Source organism: Stenella coeruleoalba (genome assembly GCF_951394435.1).
Source record: "Stenella coeruleoalba genome assembly, chromosome: 2".
NCBI lineage: Eukaryota > Metazoa > Chordata > Mammalia > Artiodactyla > Delphinidae > Stenella > Stenella coeruleoalba.
Window position 1 is genome coordinate 28,457,914 of NC_137147.1, and position 17,311 is coordinate 28,475,224.

Sequence of the window (17,311 nt, forward strand, 5' to 3'; positions counted from 1 at the left end):
CCTGTCAAGTAGCCCTCAAAATCAGCTGTTTCTGAAATATTGTTTCCTTTCCTTCCCTTTTTTCCCCCACCATCCTCTAAACTCAAGTTCTTTCTTTTTTGCAGATAGGCATAAAGAAGGAATGAGGGACTGGAATAGGCCCCCTAGATTTTTTTTTTAAATTAATTAATTTTTTGGGGCTGTGTTAGTTCTTCGTTGCTGCGCAAGGCTTTCTGTAGTTGCTGCAAGTGGGGGCTACTCTTCGTTGCGGCGCACGGGCTTCTCACTGCGGTGGCTTCTCTTGTTGAGGAGCATGGGCTCTAGGCACACGGGCTTCCGTAGTTGTGGCTCGCCGGCTCTAGAGCACAGGCTCAGTAGTTGTGGCGCACGGGCTTAGTTGCTCCGTGGCATGTGGGATCTTCCCGGACCAGGTCTCAAACCCATGTCCCCTGCATTGGCAGGTGGATTCTTAACCACTGCGCCACCAGGGAGGTCCCTAGATTTTCTTTTTCCTTCTAAACTTTCCTTAATTTCTAATCTGGGCTCTTTCACCAAAGGAACTCTAGCTGAACAGGTGGTTCTAATTTTTCAAAGCTGTTAGAGGAGATGAAAAATCGAGGGAAAAGGACTTTAAAAAGGCAAAAGAGGGCTTCCCTGGTGGCGCAGTAGTTGGGGGTCCGCCTGCCGATGCAGGGGACACGGGTTCGTGCCCCGGTCTGGGGGGGGTCCCACATGCCGCGGAGCGGCTGCGCCCGTGCGCCATGGCCGCTGAGCCTGCACGTCCGGAGCCTGTTGCTCTGCAGCGGGAGGGGCCACGGTGGTGAGAGGCCCGCGTACCGCAAAAAAAAAAAAAAAAAAAAAAAAAGAAAGGCAAAAGATTCTTCATATGATTCACAAAACCAATTTCACGTCAAGCAAGCATTTCTTAGCAGATTCCTTTCATCATGTCCAAAAAGCTAAAGTAAATTTTTCAATAACAGATGTGAAAAATGTCCAACCAATATCACCAGAGAACAATGTTCTCAGGCATTTACATACCACCTAATACTAATAAGCATGATGCAATGCTACTTTATTAACGCTTTTTGATGATTTACAGCCTAGTATAGTTGTTTTTTTCAACATTTGTTCTGATTCAGATTCAAACACTAAGCCAAAAGGAACTGTTGATACAGAAAATATTCAAGATTGAGACAGTCATAGGAAAAGTGAAGGAGGAAGCAAAACGTGTTTACATGCAACCCAAACAAGGGCAAAAACCACTGAAATTCCATACTTTTCTCCAAGAAACTTTTCAGGGTAAGTTTTCTAGGGGTGAGTCCTATGCCTTGACTCCTTTAACAAGCCTTTTTCATGACTGGATGTTTGGGGACTTAGTTGTGAGCCCTGTAGGATGAGAGCCAGGAAAGGACACTTTCTTTTCTTCTTGGCCACCATCCTCTCAGTCCTTCTGTTATCGTTTCCTTGTCCCCCTCCCCCAGGCTCTGATTTGCTATCTGCCCCTTAAAAAAAGAATGATGTAATTCTATCTGAACCAATTTGAAAGTTAGGTCAAAAAACGGACGCCTTAGAAAAACAAAACAAAAAACTGCCGTGTGTACGTCTGGTTAAGCACTCAGAAAAATCCTTGAAGCTTAACCTTGAATAGTAATATTACCTCTGGAAAGTGAGATTATACGTACATCTACGCTTTTGCCAACTTTAAAAAAAAAACGATTTCATAAAGTTCTCAGCTTTACATAACTCAACCTATCAGTTACGGTGAAAGGATCTTAAAAGTTCCAGATACAACCTAAATGATGAGGTGTAGACATCAAGCTGTACCAAAACATACTTACAAAATCAGTGTGCCCAGGCGCAGCAGCAGCCTCAGGTCATTCAGCCAGCTGCCCACCAGCCACCACCCCAAACCCAGGTCTTCTGCTTCCAAGTCCAGTGCTCTCTCTGGTACACCAGGCTCTTTTCCACCAACCATGAGAATATTCACTTGCCAGATTTGGGGAAGTTTCTTCCAACTGCCAGAAAAAAATGAGAGTGGAAAGTAACTTGAACACCAGCCTTCCCTCATGGCCAGCTTGCTACAAGTTGGCTGACTGAGGCCTATGACAGCACAACTAGGTGACATTCTGTCTCTTTGGGAGCAGTGCCAGCCACTGATGCAAGCAAGCACTGAGCAAAACCCTAATACACTTCTAAAAACATAATATACTCAAAACTTTTCTAATAGGATTGTGCTGTTTGGGGTTCGAGTAACATGATTAAAATGAATCAATTACCCCCAAAGTTGCAGAATTGGCCCCAATCCTACAGCCGTCCCAAGTTACCTTTCACCTCAGCTGTTGATTTTCCCTATCGACCTCCCTCCTCCCACGTTTCTTCAGACCATGCCACATAAGAATCTAGCCCTAGAAAAAGGAAAACATTCTCTGGCATTTTAATAACTTTTCTAACTTTCACACAGACTCACAGTAACAAACAGGATACTGACCCCAACCCTCCCCCCAAACTGATGAAAGAGAACTCAAACGAAGGATGCAAATTCCAAATAAAAACTTCTAATGTCTCAAGCAGAGTAACACAGCAAATGCCACACAGTACACGGAAGCCTGAGGGTGATGATGAAGTTGGTACTCTCAAACGATCAGGAATCAGGGTTACTTCAGAACAAGCTCCTTCTTCCACCTCCAACTTCTGCTTTTACTTTTGTGCCTAGATGAGGTGGTGTTTCCTAGAAGACCGTCTGAGTTGTGTGACATTGAAGCAGTCATAAAGGTAAATGTAAGCACAGTCATGGTTATTAAGGTAAGAACGAATTTTCCTCCCAAAAAAAGTGGTGGTGGTAGGAGAGAATCACTACTGTCTTGTTTCTGGCAATCAAGGAGTAACTAGTTCAGGTTAGAGGCATCTTGGTGAGCAGCAGCCCCTTGTCATATAACATGGTCGCCAGGGAAAGCTGGTCCTCCACACTGTCGCACGGCAAGTCCGCTACCCTCACAAACTCTGGGTAGGAGCGGAGCAGGAGTTCCATGGCATCAGCTTGCTGGGGGTATATCTCCAAGCACTTGGGCTCTTCCAGATGATAAACTCGGGAGTTTTCCACTGTATAATAGAGAAACAAATGGCCTCCCTCACCCACCAGCCGAGCTATACCATCCTGAAGCATGTGCACTTCTGTTTCTGTTGTCAATTGGGCCCCCACGTTTACGGGTTCCCCAGCCTCCCACCGAATTGGGAGCCCATAAACGCTTAGTGCCCTCTCCCTCTCAGTCAACACTGGGGGCAGAGAATCGTGGATGAAGTCTTTGGCTCTCTGGTCAGCCACAGCATCGACAGGGGCAAAGTGTCCCAAGCGGGCAACCAAGACCCGCACTTTCTCCATGAAAGCAGTTCTTCGCGGATCCTTAGACTCCGAATGCTGGGCCCCCATGTAATCCATAAAGTCTCGGGGCAGTCCCCTACGAAACTCCACATTTTCCTCCATTGCAGCCTGCACTGCCAGAGGCAGTACGGCCTCCAGGAAGTCGCCCCAGGTATTGCGCTGGTATGTGGACAAGGTCAGGTGCAGAGAGTGCACTCCATCCTGGCATTCGGCTTGGTGAATGAAGCCTCTGGGAAAATAGAGCAAATCTCCAGGTTCCAGCACCGTCTGCAGCACCGGCTCTCCTAGGTCGTCCTGACTGAAGTTGGGGCTGGATGTCAGGGCTAGTTCCTCGGTCGGAACCCGCGGTCGGTAGACCCGCCAGAGTTTCCTACCTTCCAGCTGCAGCACAAAAGCCTCGATATCGTCGTAGTGGGGGGCAAAGCCCTGCGAGTTGGGGGGCGTGAGGTAAACGTTGGAGCCTGCCATGCTTCCAAACTGCTCCTGGAGCACAGCCAAAAACTGCCACACGGTGGTGGAGAAAGCCTGCGGACAGAGGAGGCGCAGGGAGCAGCCGGCCCTGTACAGGGACCACGCGGCGGCGGGCAGGGCGCGGCCGGGTGGGTTCAGGGTCTCGCGCCGCCCACTGATGTAGCGCGCGGCGTCCAGGTGCTGCCCAAACTGCACCTCCTCGTCGCGCAGCATTGAGTCCAGATCGGCGGTAGAGAAAAGACCCTGGTAGTAGGTGTGGTCCTGCCGCCGCACCAGCACAGCCTCGCGCTCCCATAGGCGCCGGTAGAAATGGTCGGGCGGCATGGGCGCGATGAGCCACTCGAAGAGGCGCGCCGCCCGCCGCCGGCTGCTGGGGATGCGGTTCAGCTCAGCCAAGACGCGCTGCAGCGGGGAGTCCCAGGGCAGCTCCCCACCCGCGCTTTCCCCCTGCGGCCCCGACAGCGTCGCTGGAGCCACGGACGGCGGGGCGGCCGCCAAGTGCTGGGCAGAGCACAGCACGGCCGAGGTCTCCACCAAGCGCGGCGGGGGGCCCGAGGCCTGCACCAGGCGTGCCGGCAGGGCGGATGCCTCCACCAGGCGCGCCGGCGGGGTCTGCGCCTCCACCAAGCGCGCCGATGGGGTCTGCGCCTCCACCAGGGCGCGGGGAGTCTGCAGGGATCGGGACGCGGGCGAGGCCTCTAACAGCTCCGCGGGCCCGAGGTGGCCGTACGGCTCCCGCCGGGTCACATCCGAGAGGGCCGCCGCCCCTCCAGCCAGCGGGTCCCTGCGATCGTCGACCATCGACTCCACCCTCGAGTCCTCCGAGTCCTCGCTCGGCAGCGCCTGGGCCCTCAGCGCGGCCATCCGGGAGGCGACACTTCTCCTCAGCTGCCTTCGGATCTTCCTGGGCCTCAGGGGCAGGGCCAGGACCGACCCGCTATGTGGCTGTGGCTGGCGCCGGCGCCTCAACCGCCCGCGCCTCGGCAGCCCAGCGCTAGCCCGGAGCCCGTCCATGGTCCTACCCTCTCCCGAGCCCAGCGGGAGATGGCGAGAAACCGGCTCAGGCAGTCGGCTTTCGCAGTGTACTCTGGGAAAGGGGTGGGCCTCCAGCCGCCTCTGGGTTGTCCCCGCCCACCATTCTTCCGCCAGCGCCTCCGGCTGGCCCCTTTAGAAACTGTTAATTCAATGCATGGCTTCCCGCTAGAGCGGCGGAGTCCCTGCCAAATTAACACGAATTCCATATTTAGGGGGCAGTTTACAAATCAAGTTGCCAAGGACTCCAGGAGAAAGAAAGTTAGCTACTGAACTTTTTCCTTCTAGTGTCTGCAAATTGCAGTGTTCCTCGGGAGGTCCCCGTTTCTGAAAAACACGTTCCCCAGCAGCTTTGCATGAGAAAGCGGACAATTCTTGGTTTCAAGGAATGCCCTCAGGCAAAGTTCTAGGTTCAAATTTCGATCCACCTGGGTCTCTTTACAGACTGATTGAAGCCCTAAATTCCTCCGCCTAACTTCCCTTCCTCCCCTCTCCATTACAAATTTTCAGTCATTGCTCTCTCTCTGAAAATGAAGCTACAGACTTTTCTACTTTTATTCTTTTTTTATTTTATTTTTTTAATTTAACAAATGTTTACTGACTAGTAAGTGACAGACATTGCGATGGCATCGGAGTAACAATCATAGACAAGACAACGAAACAGACTATCACCTGCCTTCATGGGACACGTTTCAGAGGACACGATCAACCTGCAAGGAAATGCACACTTTCCTTTTTCTTCCCTTCATCTTTGCTAGTTTAATCCAGCTCAAACTTGAAGTTCATCTCCAAGGCTACTTCTTAATTAAACTGGAAAGGAATATTTTCTGACTTAATAATTCCATATTCAGTGAACATATGCTCACTCTACCTGCCCAGCATGCATCCCGGCCATCCACCCCCGCCCCCGCGACGAAAGACACTGAATTTCCTTTGAAGAACTGCCTCATCCTGTGCTGGGACTTCACTTGGTCTCCAGAAGTGCTGCAGAACACAGTGAATGCTCCCACACTGTGGAAGGCCTGGCCACAATGATTGGCTTGTGCTTAACCAAGTGACCCAAGTTTCTCCAGTCAAAGTGACTCAGAGGAGCGTCACTATATATACAGGCTGCCTACGATTAGAGTCCACGTCTAGTGTTATCCTACTTCAGAAGGTCTTGAGAGGTGACCATATGCCAGGCGCTCTTCTAGACACCGGAGATGCAGAGGTGAGCGATATCCTCACTGTTTTTGGTGGCTGTTGAGCGTCCATCCAAAAAATTTCCTGTGTCCCCGAGCTGCTGCGGGAGACCAACTCTGAGTCCCACGTGTTCTCTCCAAGCTGCCCATGCTGTTTAGGAAGAGCTGCGCGCAGCGTCTTGGTCCAGGGGAACTTTGGTCCCTCGTCAATCCAGTTCACTCGGGCGGCAGGGGTGGGGAGGGGGCCGACCTGCGCCTCCTCAGGGGAATCGGGGCCATTCTTTTTTTTTTTTTTTTTTTTTTTTTGCGGTAAGAGGGCCTCTCACTGTTGTGGCCCCTTCCGTTGCGGAGCACAGGCTCCGGACGCGCAGGCTCAGCGGCCATGGCTCACGGGCCCAGCCACTCCGCGGAATGTGGGATCCTCCTGGACAGGGGCACGAACCCGTGTCCCCTGCAACAGCAGGCGGACTCTCAACCACTGCGCCACCAGGTAAGCCCCCGGGGCCATTCTGTATTCTTGATAACTGCCCTTCACACCCACTCTGGGATTTTGTTTTATTAGCTACAACTTCTCTCTCCAGAATCTTCAAACTCACCTCCTCTGAACCTTAAATCGACTTCTTAAATCTGGGCCTCTCATTAACAGGCACTGTGGTAGGCATGAGGGTGCAATTGTTGAGAACATGGTCACTGTCCCCATGTAACTATTGTTGCTTTATACATAAAGATTACTTGTCTTCATTTGAAACATTTATGATAGATTACCAGGAATGGAATTGCTGGGTCAATTTAATTTTTGTGATTATTATAGGGCAAGATAATTTTTGTGATTATTATAGGTTTTACCAAACTTCCTCCCAAAGAGTTTACAACCTTGCAAGCAATTATGAGCAGGTTAGACTACATGGCCTCTAGGGCCTTTTCTGTGTTTCTGTTTGATCTCTCAATCTTCTTCCTCACATTCCTATCCAAACCCTTGAGAAAGCATTTCGATTTTACCCCTACCCAGGTGTCACATCTACACTTTTAATTTCTCACATGGTCTATTACAGTGGTCCTCAAGTGGGGGCAATTTTGCCTTCCCAGGGAACACTCAAATATCGTATATTAACACATATATGTGGAATCTGAAAAAATTGGTATAGACGATCTTGTTTACAAAGCAGAAATAGAGACACAGGCATAGAGAACAAACCTATGGATACCAAGGGGGCAATGGGGGGGGTTGGGATGAACTGGGAGATTGGGATTGACATATATACACTATTGATACTATGTATAAATTAGGTAACTAATGAGAACCTACTGTATAGCACAGGGAACTCTACTCAATGCTCTGTGGTGACCTAAAGTGGAAGGAAATCCAAAAAAGAGGGGATATATGTATACATATAGGTGATTCACTTTGCTGTGCAGTAAAAACTAACACAACACTGTAAAGCAACTATACTCTAATAATGATTAAGAGAAAAAAAAAAAAGAAATTGCAAACTCTACAGGCAGCTCAACATGTGGGTTTATACTGGGCCTTGATGAGAAACAATGTTGCTGGTTTCCCCTGCCATATTCTCTGGAACTCAGAACAAGAGACTTGATCAAGAATAGGAGAGAAACTTCAGTTCAAGAAAGAAGCCTTTTGACCTCATCAAACGTACAAGCTTTTGCACAGCAAAGGAGACCATAAACAAAACAAAAAGACAACCTACGTAATGAGAGAAAATATTTGTAATGTGACCAACAAGGGCTTAATTTCCAAAATATACAAACAGCTCATACAGCTAAATATTAGAAAAACAAAAAACCCAATCAAAAAATGGGCAGAGGGACTTCCTTAGTCATCCAGTGGGTAAGACTCAGCACTCCAATGCAGGGGGCCTGGGTTCGATCGCTGGTCGGGGAACTAGATCCCACATGCATGCCACAACTAAGAAGTCCACATGCTGCAACTAAAAGATCCTACATGCTGCAACGAAGATCCCGTGTGCTGCAGCTAAGACCCAGCGCAGCCAAAATAAATAAATAAAAATAAATAAATCTTTAAAAAAAAATGGGCAGAATACCTAAATAGATATTTCTCCAAAGAAGACATACAGATGGCCAAAAGGCACATGAACAGGTGTTCAACATCTCTAATTATTAGAGAAATGCAAATCAAAACTGCAATGAGGTATCACCTCACACCAGTCAGAATGGCCATCATCAAAAAGTCTACGAATAATAAATGCTGGAGAGGGTGTGGAGAAAAGGGAACCCTCCTACACTGTAGGAGGGACTATAAGTTGGTGCAGCCACTATGGAGAACAGTATGGAGGGTCCTTAAAAAACTAAAAATAGAGCTACCATATGATCCAGGAATCCCACTCCTGGGCATATATCCAGAAAAGACAAAAACTCTATTTCGAAAAGACACATTCACCCCAATGTTCATAGCAGCACTATTTACAATAGCCAAGACATGGAAGCAACCTAAGTGTCCAAAAACGAATGGATAAAGAATATGTGGTGTATATATATATATATATATATACCATAAAAAAGAATGAAATTATGCCATTTGGAGCAACATGGATGGACCTAGAGATTATCATACTAAGTGAAGTAAGTCAGACAAAGATCATATATCACTTTTATGTGGAATCTAAAAAAAATGATACAAAGGAACTTATTTACAAAACAGAAATAGACTCACAGACATAGAAAACAAACATGGTTACCAAAGGGGAAAGGGGAGAAGAGGGATAAATTAGGATCTTGAGATTAAGATTAAGATTAATATACAGGGGCTTCCCTGGTGGCATAGTGGTTGGGGGTCTGCCTGCCGGTGCGGGGGACGTGGGTTCATGCCCCGGTCTGGGAGGATCCCACATGCCGTGGAGCGGCTGGGCCCGTGAGCCATGGCCGCTGAGCCTGGGCGTCTGGAGCCTGTGCTCCGCAACGGGAGAGGCTACAACGGTGAGAGGCCTGCATACTGCAAAAAAAAAAAAAAAAGATTAATATACACATTACTGTATATAAAATAGATAAACACCAAAGTGCTACTGTTTAGCACAGGGAATTATATTCAATACCTGTGATAACCTATAATGGAAAAGAATCTGAAAAAGAATATGTATATATCAGAATCACTTTGCTGTACGCCAGAAACTAGCACAACGTTTTAAATCAACTATATTTCAAAAAAAAAAGGAAAGAAAGAAGCCTTTTAATTCTACCTAGTGGGCCTTCTACATTGCCTCCCAAATGTTTTTCAAACTGCTTTGGGGAAAGTAATAAATGTTTGTGATTAAAAAAAAAAAATGGGGCTTCCCTGGTGGCGCAGTGCTTGAGAGTCCGCCTGCCGATGCAGGGGACACGGGTTCGTGCCCCAGTCCGGGAAGATCCCACATGCCGCAGAGCGGCTGGGCCCATGAGCCATGGCCGCTGAGCCTGTGCGTCCAGAGCCTGTGCTCTGCAACGGGAGAGGCCACAACAGTGAGAGGCCCGCGTACGGAGGAAAAAAAAAAAAAAAAGGTCCACATCAAAAAAATCTTAAATAAAAATAAGTACCCTTATTAAAGCCCATTTCACATTCCATCTCCTCCCCAAAGGCTCTCCCATCTCCCTAGTCACAGGAGAACTTTGGCCCTTTCACATTGCTTTAGCACATTGTGCATGTATTGGTGTATCATATATCAGATTCCTTCTTAAACTTCCTAAACTGTAAACTCCTTCGAGCAAAGGACTTCCTTATGCCTCTTTCTCTTGCTTTTAGCACACTGCTCTTCACAGAGAAGATGCACAGGAAATGTTTGTGGGAAGCAGACCAACCAGAATTGAGTCCCTGCTACTCATTATCTGTGGCATTAGCTCAGTCAAGTTACTCTCTCAGATCTCGGTAATCTCATCTGTAAAGTAGGAGTAGTCATTGAACATACTTCTTCATAGATGTATGGAGAAAATAATGTTTTATTGTGAGCATAAAATAATGCATGCAAGGCATTTAGCACAGGATCTGGTACAGATCTAAACACTTAAAAAATTGTAGCTATAATTTATTATTATGGAGCAAGGACCTGTATGATGGCTTTTGTGCCTCTGGCCTAGTTCAGAGAAACTAGGAGTGGGGGAGTCAGAGAAGTTCTTGAATTGGCCAGGATGACAGCATGGGATGGGAAGATTAAGACTATTTTTGCCTGTGCCCTGTGGAAGTTTAAATGGGTGAGTGGGACCGTTTCAGACAAGGCCATCGTGTGAGGTATCGCTCTGCGCAAAGTTACCTGGCCAAGGGCCAGAGTAGGGTGTGAAACCAACCGATGTTATCCTCGAAAGTCCTGTGCCCTACTCTAGGGCTGCAGTGTCTGGAGGAAGGGCCAGCAGAGGGGGAGCCCTCTTCCTAATTGACATACAGGCTGTGTGTGCTGGCCAGACCCTGATATCAGATTCCCCAGGGAAATATTGCAGAGGGCAGGTCAAGGATGGCACTGGGAGGTTTCATTGCTTTTTCAAAGGGAGCGGTTTTCAATAGACAGTGGACACATCCTGTAGTGAACTGGGGGGATGAGCTATGCTTCTCTGCTGGCAAAGCTGGGAAACACTGGGCTTAGCTAGACGAGAGCTGTAAATTTGTCTTTTCCACATCCTGTACAATATCTCCTCCTCTTAGTCTTTCCTGTGACCTCATCCTTTTCTTTCTTCAACATTTTGTGATTTCCTCAAGTAAAGAATGTTGTTGCTATCTGTCTTCTAGTTTCCCTTGTGACTGGGAGACACCTTTTGGAGACTGACTTACTTTTAATTTCATCATTTTCCTGTGGCTCTACTTAGTTCAACAAAAGCAGCTATTAATAACCATTTTCAGAAATATATTTACTGGGACTTCCCTGGCGGCGCAGTGGTTAAGAATCCGCCTGCCAATGCAGGGGACACAGGTTCGATCCCTTATCCAGGAAGATCCCACATGCCACAGGGCAACTAAGCCCGAGCGCCACAACTACTGAGCCAGCGCTCTAGAGCCCGCAAGCCACAACTACTGAGCCTGCGCACCTAGAGCCCGTGCTCCACAAGAGAAGCCACCACAAGGAGAAGCCTGCGCACTGCATCGAAGAGTAGCCCCTGCTCCTCACTGCAACTAGAGAAAGCCCGTGCACAGCAACGAAGACCCAACACAGCCAAAAAAAAAGAAAGAAAAAGAAAAAGAAATATATTTACTGACATGGAATAATGTTCTCAATATATCATTGAATAAGAAAAAAAGCAGACAAAATAAGTATTATGGTAGGATCCCATTTGGGAGATATATATGTGTGTGTCGATATGTATGTGTATTTCTATCTATCTATACATCCATCCATATATACGTACTACTGAAAAAAGTTTGGGAGTCTTTATGCCACAATATTTAACAGTGATCGTCTTTGGATGGTGGGATTCCAGGTGATTTTTATTTTCTTCTTCTTTGCATATTTGCCTGGTCTGGGTTTTCTCCATTGTACATATCATTTGTGCAATTAAAAATATAGTGTTTTTTTTGGAATTCCCTAGCAGTCCAGTGGTTAGGACTCTGTGCTTCCACTGCAGGGGCAAGGGTTCCATCCCTGGTTGGGGAACTCAGAACCCGCAAGCTGTGGGGCACGGCCAAAAAAAAAAAAAAGAAAAACATATATAGTGTTTTTTTAAACAACAAACTTCACTCTCCCTAATTCATTTCATTTCTTCTGATCTCTAATCATTGCTTGCCTTGCTCTTATTTTTTTGAATTGATATTATCTTTGTTTAATGAAAGAAATTTGACATTGAGATTACAGAAGTTACTAATTGTTCATCAGAGAAGCTGCTGTAGAAAAGAGGTTGAATAGAGCCAATCCCATGTTTAAATCTACATAGAATGATCTGAATCCTCTCAGAAAAGTTATCTCCCCCACCAAATCCCATTGTTAGATAGTTATACCTTTGGATAAGTCATTGCCTTTTTCATTCATTCTTTATTTAAAATTCAAATACACTGGGAAGGTGTAATAATTTGCCAGGGCTGCCATAACAAAGTACCACAGACTGGCTGACTTTAACAACAGAAGTTTATTTTCAGAAAACAATTTCTGGAGGCTAGAAGTCCAAGATCAAGGTGTTGGCAGGGCTGTTTTCTGGGGCCTCTCTCCTTAGCTTGTGGATGACTGCCTTCTCCCAATCTTTATATGGTCTTCCCTCTGTACAATTCTGTGTTAAAATTTCTCCTTTTTATAAGAACATCAGTCATATTAGATTAGGGTCCATTTTTACAATCTCATTTTAACTTAATAACCTCTTTAAAGACCCTATCTTCAAATACAGTCACATTCTGAGGTACTGGGGGTTAGAACTTCAACACATGAATTTTGGGAGACACAATTTATCCCATAACAGAGGGGTGATATACACTAAGTCACAAATTCCTTTAAGCACTTTTCCTTTTTAAAGGAAGGATAACATGATAAGTTGTTGAAAGGGGGATAGGGAGAAAAAGAAATTAAAGAAAAAAGAAAAACAAGTGTCCAGGGTAGTGGTTCTCAGCCCAAGATGATTTTGCACCCCCTCCCTTCCAGGGGACATTTGGCAATATCGAGAGACAGTTTTGATTGTCACAACAGGGGAGATGCTACTGGCATCTAATGCGTAGAGGCCAGAGATGCTGCTAAACATCCTGCAATGTGCAGTACAGCCCCACAACAAAGAATTATCCGGCCCTAAATGTACCAAGGTTGAGAAACCCTAGGATAAACTTTTGGATGACCCCATCAACATAAAAATGTGGATATCTTTGATCCAGTAATACTGCTTCTAGGAATCTATCCTACAGAAATATTCATCCATGTGTACAAACATATATAGATATAGAGATAGAGACAGAGATATATACAGATGCTCATTGCTTATCATTTCAAAATTGGAAATGACTCAAATGTCGACTAAGTTTCAAGAATTCTTGTTAAAAATAATGACTAGGAAAGATGTTGAAAATATATTGTAAACTGAAAAATCAAATTGCAGCACAACATATATGTTGTCCCTTTTTTAAAAAATCCATATACATTTATATATAGTTTCTTTAAAACCACATATGTTGTATTTGTGTGTGTGACTGCACAGTTGAATATTTGAAGTCAGAGGTTGCCTCTGGGGAATGGCATTATTGGCAATAGAAGAACTTTCATGTTTAACTTTATACATTTGTGAATAATTTTGCTTAAGACCTCAAGGATATAGGACTTTGCTTTGGCAAATGTGAGACAGATTACAGTCTAACTTTGAGACTACTGACTCACTAATTTGTAAAACTATTTTACCAAATTACTGTAAATTAGGGATCAACAAATTATAACTCTCAGGTCAAATCTGGCCTGACTTCTGTTTTTACACACCCTGTGGACTAAGAATGATTTTCATATTTTTAAATGGTTGAAAAAAATCAAAAGAAGAATAATATTTTCTGAAATAAAATGTGTACAAAACTCAAATTTCAGTGCCCACAGATAAATTTTATTGGAATACAACCACACTCATTCATTACAAACTGTCTGTGGCTACTCTCATACTACAATAGCAGAGCTGAGCAGTTTTGACACAGGCCATCAGGCCCACAAAGCCTAAAATATATACTATTAATATTTGGCCCTTCACAGAAGTCTGCCAAGTCCTGCAGAACATCATGTAAGATGCTGTCTAGGATGTTGAACTTCCAACTCTTTTGCTCGTGGACCCTCTAAAAGAATTGTGAAAAGCTACGTCACCTCTTCACCTTTTTTCATTGGCATCAAACATTTTTTTTAAGTTTAAATAGACACAAAGCATCTAATTTCTAACATCTACATAGTCCAGCATTTATATATATTGATATTTTAAATTAAAACTGTTACATCAGGCTTCCCTTGTGGCGCAGTGGTTGAGAGTCCGCCTGCCGATGCAGGGGACACGGGTTCGTGCCCCGGTCCGGGAAGATCCCACATGCCGCAGAGCGGCTGGACCCATGAGCCATGGCCGCTGAGCCTGCGCGTCCGGAGCCTGTGCTCCGCGACGGGAGAAGCCACAGCAGTGAGAGGCCCGCATACCGCAAAAAAAACCCACAAAAAACCGTTACATCACTTTAAACATCCAACTAAATCTATAACAGTTCGATACCTACCATCATCCATTTAAAAAAATTATAAAATAAACAAGCTCTTCTTTGAAGTTGAAAATTTAATGTCTTTTTTTAAGCTTACATTTCCATTTTGAAATAACTTCCAGACAGAATTTTATTCTAATATACTATATGTTTATGCTTGAAAATATTTTTCATCATCATAACACTGTCTGTAACAAAAATATGTATTTAAATTGAGGTTACGGTTATATTCTCTTGTCATAGTCTGGGTTTTTCCTGGGATTCCCTGACCTCCTAAATGATTTTCTTTTTAATTTGTATTCATTAAGTTTCATTCTTGTGCTGTATAGTTCTACGGGTTTTCACAAATGCATAATGCCATGTATCCACCATTTCAGTATCATGCAGAATAGTTTAACCACACTATAAATCTTCTGTGCTTCCTCTTTTCCATCCTCTCTTCCTCCCCGCAAACAACTGACAATCAGTGATCTTCTTATTATCTCTGTAGTTCTGCCTTTTCTAGAATGTCATATAATTAAAATCATACATATGTAGCCTTTTCAGGCTAACTTGTTTCACTTAGCGATACATGTTCAAGGAGGTTCACCCAAGTCTTGTGGCTTGAGAGCTTATTTCTTGTCTGTGAACAATATTTCATTGTATGGATATACCACACTTTGTTTTTCATTTCACCTACTGAAGGTTGATTCTGGTTTTTAATGATTATGAATAAAGTTGCTACAAACATTCATGTGCAGGTGAGACTTACAAATTAAAAGTTAAAATGATATGACCCGTCACAATTGATTTATTCAATTTTTTAAGTAATGAAAAACAAGATAATAAATAATGTGTTGGTTCTTTTTCCTTAAATAGCAAAAATACAATATAATATGTAGCTAAAATTGTAAGTTATTTGTGAAATAAGAAATATTATACAAGGCATGGTGTTCTCTCTGCATATATGTAAGTGGGCATATATCAAACTTTGGGGTTAGGCTTTTGAGATTAATTAAAGAATAGTCAAGTATGGGTTGGCCAAAAAGTTCGTTCGGGTTTTTGTACCATCTTATGGGAAAAACCCGAATGAACTTTTTGGCCGACCCAATATAAAAAATCAGAAATAATCCCATTAAATTCATTAGACATCATAATAAAATTTTTCCTATTTATTTAATGAAGGAGGAAGATATATACATACACAAGGGACTTCCCTGGCGGTCCAGGGGTTAAGACTCCATGCTTCCACTGCAGGAGGCACAGGTTTCATCGCTTGTTGGGGAACTAAGATCCTGCATGCTTCACAGCATGGCCAAAAAATAAATTAATTAAATTAAAATTTAAAAAAATTCACCATTTGTAGTACCACTAGAGGTTTGCTCCCTGCAAATACACAATTCTGATGTATTCTATTTTACTTGATCCTATCACAAAAGAAAAACATGGTGCATTTATTTATAATGCAGTTTTCCTGCACCACCACATTCTGGTAAGGAGCTCCAAAGACTGCAAAAATTCCAAATTCAAACCTGGTCTTTTTGTCAATGTAGGTGATAGTATGTATTTTAGTTGACAGTTTGGGGACTTCCCTGGTGGTCCAGTGGTTACGACTCCGTGCTCCCAATGCAGGAAGCCCGGGTTCGATCCCTGGTCAGGGAAATAGATCCCGCATGCCACAACTAAGACGCGGTGCGGCCAAGTCAATAAATATATATATATATTTTTAAAAAGTTTGGGGCTTCCCTGGTGGTGCAGTGGTTGAGAGTCCGCCTGCGATGCAGGGGACACGGGTTCAGTGCCTTGGTCCGGGAAGATCCCACATGCCGCGGAGCGGCTAGGCCCGTGAGCCATGGCCGCTGGGCCTGCGAGTCCGGAGCCTATGCTCCGCAACGGGAGAGGCCACGACAGTGAGAGGCCCGCGTACCACAAAAAAAAACAAAACAAAACCGTTTGTTAGCTTGATTTTTAAAAAATATTTATTTATTTATTTGGCCGCGCCCAGTCTTAGAAGATCCTGCGGCACGCGGGATCTTTTAGTTGCAGCATGCGGGATCTAGTTCCCTGACCAGGGATCAAACCGGGAGCCCTGCAGTGGGTGGGAGTCTTAGCCACTGGACCACCAGGGAAATCCCTACTAGCTTGATTTATAACATTTAAATATTTAGACGTTTAGTAAATGGAATTCCATTTGTACTTTGGCCCTAAGCTAAGAATACATTTGGGAATGAGATAGATAACTCTCTTACTATTTCATAGAGTAATACAGAAACCTAGATTAACATTAGAACAGCCTAGATTCCTGGGAATGCTTTAACCTAGGTACAAACTCAACTACGGCCATCACTACTTTGGTTTATAAGGTGAAAATAGAGCAGCGCTGTGTCCCCAGGGGCTGTTCACCCTGAGTGAATCCACCTTAGCACACATGAAGAATAAAGCTCTTTAGTCATTGCTACTACAGTTCCCATAGCTGCTGCTACGACTACATATTAATAAAGACATAGAAAACACAGGCTAACCCCAAAGATCACCGTGTGGAGGTCCAAGCCTTGGGTGGGAAATTCAGGCATATTCTCCACATTAGGCTGCTGACTGCAATCAAAACAGGCAGGTCTTGGACTCATAGATTCTATTCTTTCATTTATTATGGTAGTTCACAGAGCTATTCTGATAAAACCATGGCTGAAGAGGCTTTCTCTTTGGATCTGTCACATGAGACCACATTTTGCACATGCGCTCACATGTTAATATCTCTCTGCAGCCTGTGAGGCCCCGCACACCAAATCCCTGGTCACAGAGTCCAGTCCCGGGCCTAAGCACAAGAAGCAGAGGTCATTCATCACTTGTCAAAGATCTACGCACTGCCCGGGAAAAAAGAATTGCGATGGGACCATTTGGATCTGACAACCAAGATCTCTAGCTAAGTAAAAACTCAAGTTTTTTCCAGGGTCGTGTCCTCTTCCCCTAGAAGGAAAGGTAATTATTTCTGGGATGAGCCCTTCTCTTTCTCCAAGACACAGGCAGCAGTGGACCTAGTCACATTCTTCTCTTTAACTGATGTTGTGTATCTCTTTGTCATTATGTTTATAAAGAAAAATCTGTTTAACAGTAAACCTGGCTCTTTAATGTGCACCATTTACAGAGGGTTAAAGAAAATTGACAACACATTAG

At 44.6% G+C, this 17,311-nt stretch overlaps 2 protein-coding genes across 3 annotated transcripts in view; one reads left to right on the forward strand and one right to left on the reverse strand.

Moving 5' to 3' along the window:
• Nucleotides 1-17,060, forward strand: part of HEATR4 (HEAT repeat containing 4) — a gene marked incomplete at its 3' end in the record, with an annotated part of 75,035 nt that extends 57,975 nt beyond the window's left edge. For both annotated transcript variants that reach the window (XM_079914658.1, XM_079914659.1), the window contains exons 15-17: nt 1,119-1,278; nt 2,693-2,751; nt 16,902-17,060. In XM_079914658.1, the coding sequence (XP_079770784.1) occupies nt 1,119-1,278; nt 2,693-2,751; nt 16,902-17,060 (378 nt within the window). The remainder of the gene's footprint in view (nt 1-1,118; nt 1,279-2,692; nt 2,752-16,901) is intronic.
• Nucleotides 1,950-4,970, reverse strand: RIOX1 (ribosomal oxygenase 1). The gene is made up of 2 exons (XM_079914660.1): nt 2,468-4,970; nt 1,950-1,994 (listed from the first exon to the last, which is right to left on the reverse strand). The coding sequence occupies exon 1, from the start codon at nt 4,841-4,843 to the stop codon at nt 2,870-2,872; it is 1,974 nt and encodes a 657-aa protein (XP_079770786.1). The 5' UTR covers nt 4,844-4,970; the 3' UTR covers nt 1,950-1,994; nt 2,468-2,869.
• Nucleotides 17,061-17,311: the final 251 nt, after the last annotated feature.

Bases quoted from the DNA above. Each gene is read 5' to 3' on its own strand.
- RIOX1 (XM_079914660.1), bottom strand. From the start codon at position 4,843: ATGGACGGGCTCCGGGCTAGCGCTGGGCTGCCGAGGCGCGGGCGGTTG.